This window comes from Electrophorus electricus, chromosome 18 (assembly GCF_013358815.1).
Source record: "Electrophorus electricus isolate fEleEle1 chromosome 18, fEleEle1.pri, whole genome shotgun sequence".
NCBI classification, from domain to species: Eukaryota; Metazoa; Chordata; class Actinopteri; order Gymnotiformes; family Gymnotidae; genus Electrophorus; species Electrophorus electricus.
Genome location: NC_049552.1, coordinates 9,079,464 through 9,099,734, shown reverse-complemented (window position 1 = coordinate 9,099,734; position 20,271 = coordinate 9,079,464). Strand labels below are relative to the sequence as shown.

Here is a 20,271-nt window from a genome sequence, read left to right as displayed (position 1 = left end):
AACAAACTGCTGATTAGCAATATTCAATCTACTTTATAACAGAATTAATAATGCCTACTTCATCACCAGTTACTTACAAAGACTGATTTAAGGTTGTATAACTTCACAGTTTTTTTTTTGTTGGCCAGTTAAAAAAAAAAAAGGCTGGAAATAGATTTTCATTTTTAAAAAGTGTGAAAAAATCGAAACTGGCCCAAAGTAACTGCAATGGTGAATGAGTTAGAACTTAAAGGGGCAGCTGTATGCATAAAAGCTATGTTAATAATAATCATTTATTCATGCAACATGCTCCCCGTTGAGCACGGTCATTTTTTAAAGTGCACGTTTATTCTTTTTTAATAAGGCAGACAAAACAAAATAGTCTCCCCTCCACCACTGGTCCGTAAATAATGATAAATCAAATGTTTCATCTCACTGGAAAGCCAAATAAGCAAGTAATGCAATTTTATCAATTATGCTTTTGTCTTAATTGTTGACTTCACTTAGCGCACGAGCTGCAGCACGACAGAGCAACGAGCCATTTTTCAATTAAAAGGTCCAGATGTTTTCCGAGGCTTCAGTAGACACAGGCAGTTATGAGAAATGCTTTATCTGCATTGTAATAATCACTACAACATCAGCTCCCGGCAGCATTTACATACTCATGTTTTATTCCAGCCCTCTCTTCTAATGTAGCGCTTAATTACAGCCAGCACCACACAATGGCAGGCCTCCGGTGTGGCCAAATTTATTTACGCTGTGGAGAGGCTACGCTTCTCTTCACTGCTGAAGTGATGTAATATGTTACGCAGCTAGAAATGACAAGGGCAGAAAATATATTGACCTTGGAAAAAAAATATTTGGGAGAATATCCCTCTTCAAGATAAATAGATAGAGAGCAGGGGGGATTAGAAGGCTCTCAGGATGCTTTAATTGTGTTGGAATGGGTGAAATTGGATACTGAAATTTCACTAACCAATACAGTGGGCCAAGATAGAGTTCCACCTGGAATTTGTGTGTGACTGAGTATAAGAAAGAAACGAGAGGCAGAGGGAGGGAGAGAGGGAAAGATAGAGAGAGCGAGAGTGAGCACAAAAGGGCAAAACAATAGTGTAGAATTCATTCACACTCTTACAGAACAGGACGCATGTATGTGTGTGTGGTGTGAAGAGACAGAGTCGTAATCCAGCTTCAGTCCTCTCTCCAGAAGGCAATCAAATGTGCTGCTCATGTGTAAAGACACTTATCTGCTTGGGGAGTATTTCAACATCATATTTCCACAGGAAGTGAGTATGAGCCATGACAGGCGATTGCTTCTGTAGTCTCGTACATCTCTATAGGCTCTGCACCTCAGAAAGAGAGACAAGAGAAAAAAAGGGTGGCATTTCCTCAATGAAAGGCCTTATAGCTACAATCCTATGAAAGTTTAATTTGATATTCTTGGGAGTTGCACTGCCTTTCTATTTATGGGTGAACCGATGGTGATGTGAAAATGATCATAGGCTGATAAAGATGGAGATTTTAATCAGAGCTTCTCATCTTCCCAGTGTGAGGTTCCCCTGCTTCACCTCTAGCTCCAGGCATCCTTTATCATTTCTTTGGGAACAATTTCCCTCTATCATCTATGGAGCAGGTAATATACCCATCGCTACTGCTTCTAGCTAGGCAAACTTAATGTGTTCTTAAATTTCCAAACAAATAGCTTGTTTTGGGATTGTTCTGCTTGTGCCCGTCTATGTGCTATAGTCTTATCTTCAGAGTCAGCCTCTAGAAATAGGCCATCTGTCTTCTAGGGCAGTTCTTGGTACTCTTCAGTTTTCCACCTTGACACTTTGCTTATGAAAAGTAAAGTATGATGCTGGATGTGTTCAGTGTTGGAGCTGTTTGACTTCTGATTTTTATTTTATTAATTATTAGTTTTATGGATAGTATATAACTACTGTGTATACTACTACTACTACTACTACTACTACTACTACTACTACTACTACTACTACTAATAATAATAATAATGAAAGCGTTTATTTTACTAATAATCATCCAGAGGAATTATAATCAAAACCATATACTCTTTAGCATAGCCTTGGAGCTTTCTGAAGGCCATGATCCCCTGGCCACTGAATGTGGTCAAGCAGTAAATTAGTGCATGCAGGCTTGCAGCAAATAATGACTAACACTGGCACTCGATCTCTCCAAACACTGGAGTGGTGTGAAAAATCTGGGCAAAGTAGCCCTTGTGACACTGATGCATCGCAGACACTGTGGAACTTGCATTCATCACCCTCTATGCTGAATTAATCTTGATAGGCTCGAAACCAAATGAAATAAGTTTCCTGTTTCACACTCTGTTTGCTTAAGCAAAGTCAAAGACATTTTTATGGGAATTACTGTTTTTATACCATTAGAGATAACATGTTTGATGATGAAAAAGAAAGATTAATTGGAAAATATGCTTTTGTAGATTTTAGTATAATACTGCAATTATATGTTAATGTGTGTGTGGGGGGGAGCAAGCAAGAACAGAACAAACATAAATAATAATTTATCATAGTAAAGTAGGTTATTGATGATCAAATGAGCAAAACCAAGATATTTGGATCTGTTGGATCAAAAACTCTGGTGCAAGTAACAAGTATATATCTTATTTATTCACATTGAAATAACTTAGTCAACCCATCTTAATGCCAGACCATTCCAATCAAGGCATTTACAAGAACTTTGGTGTAAATCTTACACTGAATGTAATACTTTTCTAAAACAATGCTCCACTGTGCACCATTTTGGGATTTTTTTAACTTCAGATGCAAATGCAGACTGTTAATGGCAGATTTGAAAATAGCTACTGAGACACTCACATGCGCCTCTAGCAAATCTAAAACAGACATGCTTACTTCATGCTATCCATCTTACAAATGAACTCATTTTTCTCGACTAATTAATACATGCCAAAAAGGCAGGGATGAAGAGAAAGAAAAGCTTTTGTTAAAAGTTATCTTACTGGATTTGCATGCTAGGGCCATGAAACTCAGAGTGACTGAAAAAGATGTATCTAATGCTGTGAATGTTGTTGTGTGCAGAGAAAATAATTTGCATGCCCTTTGGTAAGAATCAATTGCATTGTCAAACCCCTCCCCCACCACCCCACACCCCCATCCTGCATAGAAAGGCAACTTTGCCAGCTTTCCGAGGCCACCATATTTTAAAATACATCATCTTGTCACTTCTATAATGTATCATAATCTATTAGGCACATGGCAAACTAACAGGAATATTTTTAAATGATGGTTTTATGGCTTTGTGCAGGTGATTAATTAAATAAAAAGTCAGCATTGCACAAATCATCCCTTTAATTAGTCGGAGGAACATCACCGCGGTGATTGGCGATGTTGCGAGCTGAGAGTGCAGCACAGGAGGGGGTGCCAGTCAAAGTGTGTGTATGTGTGTGAGATTTGTGTGGATACAGATGTGTATGTGAGTGAGGTGCGTGTGGCGGGGAGGGGTTGGTGTGTGTATGAGTGTGTGTGTGCATGTGTGGATACACATGAGTATGTGAGTGAGGTGTGTGGGGGAGGGGTTGGGGTGAGTGTGTACATGAGTATGTGTGCATGTGAGTGTGTGCATGTGTGTGTGTGTGTGTGTGTGTGTGTGTGTGTGTGTGTGTGAGAGTGTATGCATGTGTGGATACACATGAGTATGTGAGTGAGGTGTGTGTGTTGGGGGGGATGTGTGTGTGTGTGTGTGTGTGTGTGTGTGTGTGTGTGTGTGTGTGTGTGTGTGTGTGTGTGTGTGTGTGTGTGTACTTTTTCTCCATGCCTGCAGTTGCTACCCAACAACACAATCCAGGTGCTGGTGTCAGCTGGAATTCAACTCCAGCTGTTTGCAGAAGAGTAAATTCCTTTATCTTCTGTTTCTTCTTTTGCATTTCTCTTTAATTGTGAATCAATTGTGAATCAATACATATTAAGCAATTATGCCTTTCCTATGTTTATTTCTGTGCCATCAAGGCTCTGGCTTCAGAACTGAAAATATTTTCTCACAGTACCCTCAGTCCACATCACCTCATTTGATTCCTTTTAAACCTGCATGTGTGAGACACAACACAGGTCACAAAGGTGAGCAGAAACCTTTACAGAAGCAGAAACCCTTCTGTACTACTCTACAATGACATCATTCACCACTACTATGCAGGAATTTTACCTCCTTCAGCTCCCTTGCTGCTTGCATCTCAGGTAGTGTTAACGGAGTTCCTTCTCTATTAAATTTACTCAGGTTCATCCAATTACAGGACTCTGTTTCTTTGTCTCTGTTCCTGTGTCCCTTGGATGCATAAACACCTCCATCCTCATAGAGCCACACAGAAGCCCTACCCCCCTCCTTCCATTCTCAAAGACAGATATGTTCTCCATCATGGCTAACGTTAATTTGATGTACACAATGACTAGGATCTCCTGGGTTAGTTGTTCTCCTTAATGAAGCCCACACACAGATAGCTTGATCCTCCACCCTACAGAATGCTGCCTCTTTTCTGAGTTGTTCTGCTTTATTAACACTCATTAGCATTTCTGTTTTAACAAGACCTCTTTAGAGTTATTAGCAGGATTGTGGTTTCAGGAGCGATGCGATTAAAAGGTTACTTAGAAGTGAATAATAGTGCACCAATATACTCAACTTAATTACTACTGGAATAAGGTTGAGCCTTATTTAATGCCAAACAGTTTTTACTAAAGGGTGTGTTGAAGTGAGAGAATTGACAAAAATATTGTTCATGGTCAACAGACCTATCTGTGTAAGCTAATTTTTAGTTGGTTAATATCCTCCACCTGGAAAGTCCGTCGTCTAGACCTTTAATCTTGATATGTGACATTTGGTGAGAAACTATTTTAAAAAACTGAACAAATTATATTTATCCTGGATCAATCATATTAGTCTTATTATCAATCATATTAATCTCCTCTAATCAGCATGAAAGAATCAGAGTTAATAACTTTTTACTCTCTCTTCAGTCATGTTCCTCATTGTTAGAAAAGGCTAATCTGATTTCAATTGTTTTCATCTTTCCAGAGCCTTTACTCTCTTTGTGGTGTTTCTCTTTGTGGTGTGAGGGGCAGTGAGGGTCTCTCCTTTTGTGTGTGTGTATATATATGTGCATGTGTGTATGTATGTGTCTGTGTGTGTGGGTATGTGTGTGTGTGAGGGGGTGATACAAAAGAAGAAAAAGGTCCTCTTCTAGCCCTAGATTCTAATCTATTTGTTTTTCTTCAGGAAAGAATAAATCAGTGGGTATACATGTTTATTTCATATCACCAAACAAACAGCATCAACTCTCCACTCCAGACCCCAGCAGACCCCAACAGAGTGGTGGAGGAGAGGCTTTTGAAAGTCCCCATCTCAGATAAATGCTGCATCCCCCTTGTGCATAAATCTGTAGCCATGCTTAATTCAATCTGCCTCCTGCATCTGACTTGGCACACCACAATTTGATTACCACAACTGTACTTTTTAACTCCTGTCAGAGAGCAAGTGAGGCTTATGTAAACATCTGCCAGAACACACGGTTGCTTCTGATTAGGCCACCCTTAAATCAAACCCCAGCAATGAATCTTTATCTGACACTAATACTTTTTAACTTCATCCGCACAATTAAAATGAATTGTGGCTAAAACATACAGAACAAACTGCATTAACTGGCCATCCTCTTGTGTACAGTCTCTCTTTCTTTCTCGCTGTCTCCCCCACCTCTCTATGGAAGAGACACTTCACTTAAAAAATGCGGTTAGCAGTGTAGTAAAATGGTAAAATGGTGATACAAATCCATATCAGTGAAGCCATTATGACATTCACATCTAAAAACATTAGTTAGAGGCCAAATAGCATCATGAAACTCAGTCACTGTTTGAATTAAACTCAGTCACTGTTTAAAGTGTGCAAATACACTTCCTGGCCAAAAAAAAGGTCACACACGCTAATATTTCAATGAACTGCCTTTAGCTTTGATTATGGCACACATTTGCTGTGGCATAATTTCCACGAGCTTCTGCAATGTCACAACATTTATTTCTGTCCAGAGTTGCATTAATTCTTCCCCAAGATCTTGTATTGATGATGGGAGATTTGGACCACTGCGCAAAGTCTTCTACAGCACATCCCAAAGATTCTCAAAGGGGTTCAGGTCTGGACTCTGTGGTGGCCAATCCATGTGTGAAAATGATGTCTCATGCTCCTTGAACCAGATCTGACAATCCGGGCATTGTCATCTTGGAATATACCTGTGCCATCAGGGAAGAAAAAATCCATTGATGGAATAATCTGGTCATTCAGTATATTCAGGTAGTCAGCTGACCTCATTCTTTGGGCATATAACGTTGCTGAACCTAGACCTGACCAACTGCAGCAACCCCAGATCAGAGCACTGCCCCCATAGGTTTGTATGATAGGCACTAGGCATGATGGGTGCATCACTTCCGCCGCCTCTCTTCTTACCCTGATGCGCCCATAACTCAGGAACAGGGTAAATCAGACCACATGACCTTCTTCCATTGCTCCAGAGTCCAATCTTTATGCTCCCTAGCAAATTTAAGCCATCTTTGCTGGTTAGCTTCATTGACAAGTGGTTTTCACACAGCTGTTTAGTCCCAGTCCCTTGAGATCCCTTCACATTGTGCATGTGGAAATATTCTTTCACTATTAAACATATACCTGAGTTCTACTGTTATTTTTCTACAATTTGACTTGACCACACGTTTAAGTTCACGATCATTCAAGATTTTTTTCCGACCACATTCCTTCCTCGAAGGTGATGTTTCCCCACCGTCCTTCAACTTTTTAATAATACGTTGGACTGTTCTTAACCCGATTTTAGTAGTTTCAGAAATCTCCTTAGATGTTTTCTTTGCTTGATGCATGCCAATAATTTGACCTTTCTGAAACAGATTAACATCTTTTCCACTACCACAGGATACGTCTTTTGACATGGTTGTTTAACAAATGAGAAGCTACTCACTGTATCAGTTAGGGTTAAATAACTTGTTGCCAGCTGAAACATAATCACCCATGCAGTAATTATCCAATGGGATACTCTTACCTATTTGTTTAGTCAAATCCAAGTGGTGACCTTTTTTTTGGCCAAGCAGAGTACATGCAGAGGATAATAATTCATGTTCCTTAACATTATTTTGTACTGACAATAACACATGTATTTCCTTTACTGTGAAGCAGCCTGTGTTTTCTAAACACTGCATTACCACCCCCGCCCCCACCAAATCAGTCCCAGTTCTCCAGTTTGGTACAGGATCATTTAATGGGAAACTGGGCCACTGAGTGTGAATTAAATTCAACTCAGTTCACCCATTAAACCAGAGGGGCTGCTAATGGCAGTGGCAGCACTGGAAAGGCAGATTCATGGAAAGGATCCATGCAGCACTGTACGGCTGAAATGACTTCCACACACATATTCATATTCATGCCCTCTTCTGTCTGCTGTGTTTAAAAACAGTTCTGAAAGCAAAAAGGATTTTAAGCAGAATACATGTCTGTAAATAGCAAAGATTTCATTTGAATAGCAACCATGGTGCATGCATTATCAAATTCACACCAAACTCACATTATAGTATATAGTATTCTTCAGTAATGACTTCAGTGAGATTAGAACAGGGTCTGGCTGAAGTTCACATTATTATACACTCTCAGTTGAGGTCATTTCAGTCACCTTTGTTTTTAGTAATAAAATGTTAAATCTGTTGTTTAAATGTCAGACTCATTGTTTATCTCAGTTTCTGAGATAAATAAGCAAGGTAATTACTAGAAATGTTGATTATTCTCTAGAACAATTTAATGGAAAATTCAGGATTGTGGAAGTCTAGCCATCTGAAATCAAAATATTTTCTCTGGGTATCATTTTATTTGCATCCAATTTAGATATCAGTTGTAACATCACAGTTCAAAGACTTAAACCAAACCTTTATAAAATCCCAGTGACGCTAATAAGTAGTTTGCCTACTACGTCTTGAATTGTAAAATGTAGTGTCCCCTCTCTTCCTTTCTACAGCCAGGCAAAACATGAACACACATGCATATGCATATCCACACACTCATGCCCACAAGCCCACACCCTGGCATACTCCCACATCCACCCACACACACACACACACACACACACACACACACACACACACACACACACATACATGCACACCCACACCTGCACCTGCACACACACACACACACGTATACACACACCCACACACACCTACACATGCACACCTACCTACACCCACACATGCAAACTGCACACACATCACATTTCTTATGATTGACAGTTGATCTTAATTACTCCATTTTAAAGGTGCACTCACCAGAGAGCAGGCATGCTTTCAAATCAGCAACTTTCTCTCATTCACATAACACTAGAAGAAAAATAATAATAGCTGTGATGATATTGCCAACGCTAAAAATGACAAATATTTTTCACGACTAAAAGAAAATTTGTCAAGATAGTGGAAAGTCTACATCACTCTTAAAAAAGAGGGAAAAACTATGCATCGTAATTACATTTTTAATTAATCACCACTCGAAATGCATAGCATAGACTTTTTGAGTGTAATTCGTTTTTCTCTGTCTCAAGGTTGTCTGACTTTATGTCTCTGTTGGGAAAGACTTATGGGCATAAGAACAGCCACTTTCATGAATCAGTAGCCTTTTTGTTAGATATTAATTAGCCTAGGGCAGGAGGTCATCTTATCACTTTTCATCCAAGATTGCATTAAAACAATGGAAAAGAGTGGAACAAATTGACTTGGTAGCATCCACAAGAACAAAGCACAGAGGAGAGAGCAATATTAACTACAATACTGAGAGACACAGTCTTTAAAGAAGAATGTTTTGGTATGGCAGAAAGTAAAACAACATATTTAACTTTAACAAAGATGTAGTCTGTCCTGTTTTTTCTTTGGACTTCTGGAGCGTTTTTAGAAGGGCATTTAAAAGAGCGCTATATAGACAGGAAAGAATAATCACTGGGTATTGTCTCACATTAAACACATTCTGCTTCTACACTCTCTTGTATAGTGCAGGGATTTGGAACCAGCCCTGTCCTCAACATCTGTCAGAAAAGTCAAGAATGCTCACATCTAAAGATATCTCCTGTTCACTCAACTATAATAGAGTAATAGAGCACAGAATTGTAATACAGTGTTTGAGAGCAGAACCCTATAACTAAATATACAAGGGGCAAATTAATTATAAAATAGTGATGGCTCAGGGGGGAAAAAAAGTGCATTTACCATATTCAAATTATTGTATAATAGGGCATAACATAAAGGATTATGCAAATGTATTGTAATTATTTAAATACAGAAATACTTCATATATAACATTGTTTACACATTTTTCTGCGATAATAACTAAATAAGAAAACAATAACATTTCAACTTCCCAACAACACAAGTAAGTCAATATAGTAGAATGGCAGCATTAAATGTAAAAATCAGGATTAAGTCCACTTTGATGGCTCAGAGATAATTCCCACTGATTAAACCAAAGTGATTAAACTGTGCATTAAGTTCATTTTTCTCTGAGCCTAATGTCTTAGCACCTTACTGTCTGCACATTTTCTCCCATCACTTGCTAAGGACTATGCACATTACATTGATGAATGAAGACCGCCGCCAGATTACTTTGATAAGCAGTACAACCCATCACTAACATAATACATCACCAATTGTTTTGTCAACAATTTATGGTACTATTTATCAAATGACCATCGCTACACATTGACTAATAGTGTCATATCTGGCATTATGTCAATAGAGAAGTTGAGGTTGGGGCAGTTGGACTGTAGTGATTTAGATACGTTCAGGTCTGACCTATGGACATGTTTAATTCATACTGGATGAGCAGTAAAAGATGGATTGCTGGTCCCAGATCAGCTCTTAGAATAAATTTAAATTGAACTGGTTGATCTGATATGCTGATGACTAACTGTCTTTAATGATGGGGGAATCCTATGTGTGTGCTTGTAAAATTGGCTTCCAGATTACACTGTTCCTGTAACTGTAACATTACACTGTTCCTGTAGGTAGTGTATAATACATATACAATCAATGTTTGTTTCAAATCCAAACATAGGAAATGTGCTGTGTGATTTCTTCCAGAAAATTTAGAATGGCTGATAAACAGCTATGAAAAAGAATTGTGGATGACTTATCTCTACCTGGGTCAGATAAACACCCTCTGACCTGGCAGGTTAAAATCAATAGAGCTGAACTGGCTGTACACTCAGATACTGAAGTAAAAGTAATGTTTTTTGCTATGTCTCATGAAGAGAAAATACACATTGCATTGGACAAAGTATGAAAAGTATGCTTCAGGTTCCACTGTGTTTCCTCTACCCAGTGGTCAAAATATTATTAGTAATTTTAAGATTACTTTGCTACTAACACACAATTTCTATATTGGTGTATATCCCATAAAAGTCTTAATAGTCAACAAGTGCTAGTGACTGCTTTGTTTTACAGCGCTATCAAATCAGGTCCACACGGCCACATAATTTGAAGAGCATTCCAGGTGGGGTGACCTTGGAATCAAGACCTTGGCCTAAACCAATCATAAACGGGATCAATGAGGCTCCTGAGATTGGCCTGCAAGTGGCAATTAAATCCTGGAGCACTGAACACTTCCATGGACAGTGCGGTGAGGAAGCTAGCCAAAAGCCTGACCCTGCATTGGCTGGAATATATGGCCCTTGTCCAAGGCACCCAGGGCTAATCTTAAAGGTTATAGTGACTACTCCTTGTTGGAACGTTAAGAGCTGTGTAGGTTTATGGCCTGTGTAATAATTTTAAGCAAAGCGAGGAGGGCACTCCCTCGCGAGACAGTGGAGGAACAGCTGCACGCTGGGGAGGACAACAAGCAGAGGATGATTGATCATAGGGGGCGGGGAGCCAGCATACCTCTCACCCCCCTGCCTGCAAGTTTCCACTGCAGCCCCTGATCCCTCACATCTGCCTGGCCTTTGCAGAGCTGGCCAAGGAGGCCTGGCTGGATGTGTCTCACCTCAGATCACCCACAACCACACTGAGCTTGCTTTTATTTCAAGCATGGCCATTATTTCAGACAGCATGATGACTGGGGAGTAAAGAATGCGCCGAATTTTGTTTGTTTTGTTTTACAAAAACAAAAAGGTTAATGCAAATAGATAGATGAAAATAGATCCTTAGGCTAACATCTGCCTGTACTGTGTTTCAGTCTGTGCAAGTTCTACATTGGCAACACTGCATGTAGAAAGTGAAGTAAGAATAAGGACTCAATAAGGGTTCCAATGATGATATCATAAATGTTAAAGATCTCTTTTTTTTTTACAACCTCAGGGGGGCATTTTTCTTCCAAGGCACATTGTTACTAACCTGCTCAAATGAAGCGAAACTTCATAAAAACATTTATTTGATATTTGATTGAAATACACCATTATGGTTTCATTAGCTCATTGATTTAGCAGTAATCTCATATCAGTGACCATCAAGTGGGTTCACTGTAATAACCTGGGGCTAAATGCTAAAATATGATCCAGACTAGCTTATGACCCAATTACAATCGACCCAAGAAGCTAAGGAGGAGATTCTCTATGTTTAGCTATGCCTCATCCTGACTGCCCTCTACTGTATTATCAGTTTCACTATTGCATGGTTTCAAATACACAAGAGATTTGCTTAAATTGTAACTGGTTGTGGAGAAGTATACAGTCAAGTTCCCTACAGAAAAAAAAAAGGACAATTCAAGCAAAGAAGGGAAATGGGCTTTGTAATAGAAGATACTCACCACCAACAGCCTATTAAATCAGACCTCGTTTCTACAAACTCTACCTTCAGCAGGCACCAGACCAAGAGCAGGGGGATAGAGACAGAGAGAGAAAACAGACACAGGGAAAGAGAGGGAGAGAGAGACAAACATGGGGAAAGAGAGGGTGCATGAGAAAGACATGGAGAAATAGATGGGAGCCTCCCAATCAAAAATTATTGCAGCGCCATGAAGGTGTCATGTAAACGCTGGCATGCTAATTGTGTATTTATAACATTTTTAATGGTTTGTTAATTTGCCTCCCACTCTATGATTGCACTTCAAATGAGTTAATGACTATAGGGGGAGTTAACAACATCCAATAGCAGATGCAATATTTCCTTCTTATTTATCAACCTTGGCTAGGAGTGAAATGGGGAGCACTGACCAAATCTGGAGAGAAGAAAAGAAAAGAGAGAGAGGGAGTGAGAAAGAGAGAGAGAGAGAGAGAGAGAGAGAGAGAGAGAGAGAGAGAGAGAGAGAGAAAGCAAAACTTACTTAAGGTATGAGCCATTTGTCAGTGTTTAGGAAGTGATAGCATAAAAGACAAAAACAGTTTATTGATTTAACCTCACATGAGATTTCTATGTGAGTAACGTTTTTTTTTTTTTTTAAACCTTTCTACAAATCATTTACATCATATTTTTCAACAGTACTACTTAGACAAACATCACAAATCTCTTAATTATTTAAATATAATATGAGAAGCTGCAAACAGAAATTAACATAATTCTACAGTAGTTTAAAACATTTCTCAACTGTCCTCGTTGAGTAATAAATAAAAGAACCATCTCAGCTTCAAAGTAGGAATTACAGAGTAGACTACCGCCGTCTCGCCTTTAGCATTTTTCGAATTAGTCTGTGACAATGATAGAATGCGTGCATGGAGCGAATATCGGGAAAAGTAGCACCGGGAAACGGTGAACGTAAACCAGATGAGAGGCTGGTGCTAACGTGGTTAGTAATGTCTCTGGCACTGCCTTCTCCAGTAATTTCCTACAATCTCCCTCAGCAACAGGACATGGCTTGGCGACACCCAGACGAGGGACAACTGAGTGGCTAGACTGCTTCTGATGTAACCACGGTGATGAGAGACCAGTAGAACGGTACTTAACTGTTCAGCTTCAAATACAAGATATAATAACAAGGGTTTCAGGGTTATATTTAATATAGTAACAAATCTCATCGTGCATATTAAAGAGGAAGTCACTGAATTATTATAGAAAACAACAAATGGTGTGTAAGGCTACACACCGAATTTCATTTGGTTTTAAAGTAATCGTTAAACAGTTGAACAACACAGGATTCAGTAGAAGGAGGTGTAAATGTTAATTGTGTTTTAGTCTGCTCAAATGTGCCTGCTTTCCATTGAAACTAGTATCTGTTACCATATACAGACCTTTTCCTTGCTGTTTGCATGATAATTCACTTTCAGATTCCCTGTTAACCTGCTGCTTTGGTTTCAAAACTATATCTGAACTATGTTGTATAGCCAGCCTGTATGTAACTAATGATAACTTTGAACTCATTTAATTTCCTTCAGATTATTTTCAATTTATACACTGTGAGTTGTTCCTAAACTTTCTGAAGCGCAGGCTTTGTGAACACGGATTAAAAACCGTGTACCAGTAGATGGATTTCATTATGGGTTTGTGAAAGATATTTCACACACATTTTGTAAGAAACAAATTGGCTTTATGATAGAATCCTGACAAGTTAGGTTCCTCATGTTTGCCTTGGTTTTTTTTATCATGTAGATGGAAGATTTTTTACCTGGGAAAATGTGTGAAAATAAGTACAAGTTGTGTACACAGATTTGGTTCTCTTTAATGGTAAGTTTTTTCCATTGTAGAGGATATTATATTGACATTCCAAGTGAATACATTGCCTTTAATCAAATTAGTCACCATCTTGCTTGCTTATTAACTTTTATCTTTATCTTTAAGCTGTTACCTTGTTGCGGGTTTTTCACAATGTAAATTAGACTTAAATTATTACAAAAGACATGAAAACAGAACTTCTTGTATAATATTGTATTAAGAAACTGTTAAAACTTCATTTTTATTATTTCATTATTTCAGTATTTGCTGTCACTGTTATTGATTCCTGTCCTAACTAGACTAGGACGTACACTTTAAGGTAACATGCCCACCATAACTACTAGTTCTACTCTGCTCCTCCCTTCACCACGGAGCAAGCCACTCTATCAGTAAATGCTAATCTCCTAATTAACTAGCTAATTAGGTAATTATAGCTATGCAGAAGGATGCCTAAATGAAATATGACAACACAGTCACAGTCACTGAGACACCTGTGGGTCGTTCTTGGCTGTCAGAAAGCAGAGTATCAGTTGCAACGGATGACAAAGTGTTATCTTTCCACTTTCACGTAGTTTGTTAAGGGATGTGTGGGGTGTGACAACCTGTTCACTTATCAAAAGACAAATCTTTTAGGAATAAATGGGCATATTATGGGATAGGATGAGGTGCCATCATAGGTGGAAGATTTTATCACTAATTAGCACATGTACATGGAGAGGTGATACATAATTAAGCATGAATTAATTAAGCATATTTTGAAATGTTAATTGCACTCAATAATTTTAGAATAAAATTGGGTTATTCTGAAAAAGCAACACACTGAGACTGAACAGTTAGCTCCCCAGCGAACACTATAGCTACATGATTTGAATATACAATTAAAAATTACTTTGATATTGATTTTTGTTACATTTACCATATGTCTTTTGGATGGCAAAATAGTAAATACATTTTAAAATAATATCGTATATCTCTTATATCTCAAACTTTGTTTTGGAAAAAAACTAAGAAAAAAAGGACCACTTTATAACTTATGTAATGCAATAATATATCAACAACTTACCACTGACATGAGATGACACATGAGAACATAATGTATACCTAGGTACCGTTAGACCATATTTTAAGCTAATAAATACACAACAACAACAAAACACCTACACTGCATTATTCATAAATCAACGTCCACCTTCCTCTACTATAGTTTGCAAGATAATTTGAGGTGATGAGTTATAAGCCAAACACAATCCTGTCATGTAAACACAGCAAAACTAAAAACTAAGAACTTTTTTTATTGCCAAAGATTTGCTGTCAAATGAATTATGTTGACATATGGAGGGAAATAGTGGTGAAAAGACATGCAGTGTAATGCAATGAAGAATCATGCACTGCACCAGAGGAAAGGATCTGGAGCTGCTCCTGTGAGCACTCTCTGACAGGTATGCAGTGTGACTTGACAGCTCAGTATTGTAATGATAAATGCAGTAGGTCTGGGACTCCCATTTACTAAACTCAGGAGTGTGTTGGGTTGATACTTCAAGGTCAAGTGAATAAGAACAAGTAGAACCACACGGCTTGCTAGAGAGAGACAGACAGAGAGACCCAAAGAAAGAGAGAGACAATTTTATGTTTGCTTTGGGTCTTGAGAGATGCTCACAGACTTTGAATTTCAATAACAAGATGAACAAATTAATTATTTGCTTCTCACAGTATGTTATGATTTATGGCTGATTTTAGTAACTACTGACTACTTAAACTTGTTCCTCTTAAATGTAATGCTTATTATGTAACATAAACAATCAAATATTGAGCAGAAACACACACACGCACGCACGCGCGCACACACACACACACACACACACACACACACACACTATAGCTATAGCTAAAATAATTTAACTCTAGAGCATAGTGTATTGTCTAGTTATATGACATGTGAGAAATTAAGTTAGATGTGAACACATCCATCTTGTTATGACTTCTATATGACTTGTGTGAGTTAACATAAATTATGACTATATATGATCTATCACACCCCAATACACCCTACACCATAAGCATTTACAGTAATCAATTGTTCCAGCTGTAGTGCATACAATTACTGAAGAGTTTAGGTAAACATTCTACAATCAGTCCCACTGTTCATAAATCAAAAACCAATTGCTTTAATTGAAGTTTATTTAAAATTAACAGGCAATACTGTATTTCAAACCACTGCATTAAATATAGCACAATGTGAAAGATAAAGAGACCACTTCTTCATTCACTCCTTTTACAATTTAAATAATAAAGACAGAGCAAGACAAAGCTGGGCTCCTCAAGCTTCGAGCTTCCTGGTGAGTAGGTCTGCAAGCTTATCATTGTTTATTTTTATTCTCCCATGGTAACTCCCGGAGGAAGTTTTCATTTTCTGCATATCTGATTCTTTGCTCTTTAATTAGCTAGTGTTAATTCCCCTTTTTGAGTTCATCTGTGATGCAGGCAGGCCTATGAGGCCTGGCAGTGAAGCAGTGTTCCCTGGATCCCAGCGCCCTCTCCCACACATTTACAATGCAGCAGCATCACGTGTGGTTGTGATTGGAGAGGTGTCTGATTGACTTTCTAACCGCACCCAAATTAACAGCTCTATTTCCTCAGTCTGGCTTTGTCTCTCAGTTCTGGTAATTAGTCCCATCACAGCAGAGTCTGTCATGTCATAAGTGCAAGGGCTCCCTCTGAAGTGCCCTGCTTTAGCTGCGCCACCAAAGACTTTCTCATTTGTGTTTTAACACTAGGTAGCATGACAGCATTAGTTTTATGGCAAAGTGAAATTCTTTGTTTGTCATTGACAAATAATATGTTGCTACTGAAAATTACATTAAAAAATCACTTTTGTGTTGTATGCAAATAATTTCCATCTGATCTATTTGCACCATAAAATCCACACAAAAAGTTATCATTTCGAGATTCCCTAAACATTTACTAAAATATTTTTAAGTGATTGTGAACAGGATGCAGTGAAAATATTTAAGACAATGGACATCAGCAAATATATAAATAATGGACGTAAAATCATAAAATGTTTAGTAGCATTAAACCAAGAGGGAATGTGAGAGTAAATAAGATATGTATACATACTTGTGTGTAAAACACAATGCACTTATTACACACTTGAATGCTGCTTATGTATTCCACCTTGTGGTTAGCTCTTTGGTTAGAAGTAGGAAAAAAGAAACAAAAATACACATGAGCAATTAAAACAGATAAAAGCTACGACGGATACATATAAAGCTAGTGAAAACATCTACACATCAGCATTTTATTTTCGGACATTTTGGGAAAAGTAATCGAGTGCACTTGCAGGAAAACTAGGCAAACACATTATGCGCGACAGAAGAAAGCGCGGAAACGTCAGTTGTATCTCCTCGCATCCAGCTTACTGACTAGTCTGCTACCATAGCAACTGCAGAAGAACACTGCGCAGCGCCGCCTGCTTGTGCAGTAGATGTCACCCGTGGCAACGACCAATCAGAAGTTGATATCTCTCTGCACGACCGTAGCAAGGTATTAAGTGCTAAGGGCGGGCATTTCTACTCAATGGAAGTCAACCATTGGGTGCTTAGACAATCACTCAAACCAAAGCAAAGCTAAGATTGGTTCAAAGCATTTTGTTTCCAATATTATAAACATGTCCTCTGCTTGCCTACCCCGCAAGCAAGGCTTGGTAGAGGCGACCATACCCTGCTATGGTCTGGAGAAACGAAGAGCTAGAGCAATTCATTATCAGTTTAGTATCGGCCAATATAAAACTTCGGGTATGTCTTTTCTGTGTTTTATTGCAAACGTTCTTAACGTCTATAATGTGACGGCATCTCGCTGAACGGGCGCGCTTTAAATGAGGCACACGCAAAGTGGGACTTCAGCGTTCTTTTTTGATGGTCTTGTTTCATCATTATCATCACTATCATTAGTAGCGCGCTGGCATTTTGTTTTCGGGGCTCTGGCAAGAAGTGATAAGAATCTAGACCCCTCCCCTGCAGGGCGGAGCGTGCATTTTTATGTCGATTTTTGTATCTTTTTTTTCTTCTGGGCTTCTGCTCTGACACGTCCACACTGAGTGAGTGGCATTGGCACATTGTCAATCGCTCACTACGGCTGCCATCAAACAACATAAAACACACACAACCCAAAAGCTCGCCTCATAAATTTGAGCAAGCAGATATTTTTGCGCATCGCTTTATGGCGTGTAATTAATTTTTCGCGAGTTTTTTTTTTTGTTTTTGTTTTCCCCACTCATCCTGAGAAAACTTTTCTCCGTACATTTTATATATATTTTTATTGTCACGTTTATGCTGTAATTCTTGCTGCCGGTGCTTATTATTTCATTTATTTTTAATTTCTAGATCACATTTTTGGAAAACCTTTTGAAAGACATCATTTTGGCAACTATTCGTACCGAACGTTTTACGTTTTTTCTTTTAAATGTTTTATTTGTTTAATTTGTTCTATTATTCGTTTCCCTAAGAACACTGGATATTTTGATTCCATCTATCTGTAGTGTGGATTTGAGCATTTTTTTCAAGAAGTACAAAAGAAGAAATTATATACAGAAGATTGCTAATCACAGGCAAAAAATCCAACTGATCTCCAAGGAGCTTCAACAGTTCAGTTTTTCAAAGAGAAGAGAAAGTCAATTTGGCATGAAGGTTCGGACAATTTTCAGCGAACAACCGTGTTACTTACATGCTAAGTTTAAATAATATCCGATATCACTGCTGATATTTCTTCTATAGGGCATATTCAACGCGGGTTTTGAGGACAATTTTGATTTTTTTTTTGGTTTGAGAAAGTGATTCTTTGGACGAACAGGTCTACTGTATCACTGGTGGTCGCAATACATGCTATTCGCCTTCTTGCCGCGAAAGCGTTTTACCGTCAACATTTCGGAGACGATACTACCCTGCAAATCACTGCTCATGATTTAATGTAGTTGATTTTGCATGTGTTCATCCAACGTTTATTTACCATTCCCAGTGACTAAGTAGAAGCGCATTGATTGTGTTGCGGCGGACTATGGACGAACAAGCGCGGATCATGCAGACTCTCGGCGGTGTCAATTTGGCTGGTCACTCGGTACAAGGAGGCATGGCACTGCCGCCTCCACATGGACACGATGGGACTGATGGGGACGGAAGAAAACAAGACATCGGTGACATTCTACATCAAATCATGACCATAACAGACCAAAGTCTGGACGAGGCGCAAGCAAAGTTGGTGCATTTCTTTAAATTATTGACCAATTGAATGGTTAAACTATAGATAAATAAAATTCGGCTCCGTTCTTTAACGTAGAGCTAACACTGGCTTCCTACTATATAGACAATTATATGTCATTGTGTTGTATGACCAACTTTTTCCCCTGTGACATTCTATACGATCATAGCGGATTTGTCTGTTTAGCCAACTATATACATATTTAAGATATTCTATATATTTACAAAAGTTGCAGTTTTGCTCTGTGAAAGTCCACAAAACACTTGTATTCGCTTAGATAATTATTCTCATGCCTAGAATTATATTCACTTGCTTTCAAACTACAAATATATAGCCTAACCTTGCACCACACGTAGGCTGCGTGTGTGCGACTGATAAACACTTGTGGGCATTTCATTAAAAGTTTCAGCTGCACTATCCTGTTGTTGGAGCACCGAGGCCTCATCGTTTCAAGCCTTGGGACTTTAGCCCAACCTGCGACTCAGTGGACATTTTTGCTGATTATGCATATGTTATTATTGGTCATAAAACATGCAGTTATTATTTGTAATTCAACTTCTCTTAGGAGTTAATAAAGACAAAAAAGTGTGCAGCAATGGTTCGAAATCTCTTGTGACCCTACATGATCATTTTTGAAACAGGAATCACACTCATTTCATTGCGGACCCGTATAAAACGAAGAAAATCGTTACACAAAGCAACAAAATTATTAATTCGTAGTGACTATATATCAATCTTGTTTCTTGTCCCAACTGAAACAGGAAACATGGACTCAACTGTCACAGAATGAAGCCTGCCCTCTTCAGCGTACTCTGCGAGATCAAAGAGAAAACAGGTAAGACTGAGCATTCTTTCCCAAAAAGGTAGTATTATACACAGACGTCTCAAGCAAAGGCAACTCTGTGCCACTAAACCTTAACACACCGCCATCTTTACTAGTTGTCTTATTTTCTCACGGCGTTTCTTTGGTCGTCTCTGTGCATCGGTTATATGCTGCCAAGCCATCACTGCGTTGTATGCGTAAAGAAAGCGCACATTTCAACTGAGAAATGCGTGTATTTGCCAGCGTAAGAAGGCGAAACAGGCTTGGATAAGTGTGCTTTTTTTCCTGCGTTGTCTCACGCCTGGTTCATCGTGAGTCTGGTCTGCATGACTTGTTGGGAGCGTGCACGAGGCAAGCAGCCGGTAGTTGATTGTTTACATCGCGTCGCTCGCGCATTGTCCTAATTTCATTCCACAGAAAGAAAGGTCGAAAATTGCTCGGATCATACGACATCGCGACATGTTTGTGTTACGGGTGTGTTCAAGCGTACATATTGCCCGGTATTAGTACTTATCCATAGCTTGTTTGCTTAATTATAATCACCACTAGCGTATAGTGGGCTCCTTT

The 20,271-nt window shown here is 38.7% G+C and overlaps 1 protein-coding gene across 10 annotated transcripts in view; it reads left to right on the top strand.

Annotated features, from left to right (window-relative positions):
• The first annotated feature begins 17,321 nt into the window (after positions 1 to 17,321).
• Positions 17,322 to 20,271, top strand: part of pbx3b (pre-B-cell leukemia homeobox 3b) — a 73,348-nt gene continuing 70,398 nt past the window's right edge. For 5 of the 10 annotated variants that reach the window (XM_035536411.1, XM_035536409.1, XM_035536417.1 and 2 more), the window contains exons 1-2: positions 17,322 to 18,877; positions 19,643 to 19,716. In XM_035536411.1, the coding sequence (XP_035392304.1) occupies positions 18,681 to 18,877; positions 19,643 to 19,716 (271 nt within the window). In that variant the 5' untranslated portion in view covers positions 17,322 to 18,680. Of the gene's footprint in view, positions 18,878 to 19,636; positions 19,717 to 20,271 lie in introns of all 10 variants that reach the window. The other 5 variants (XM_035536410.1, XM_035536407.1, XM_035536416.1 and 2 more) reach the window with 2 other exon arrangements.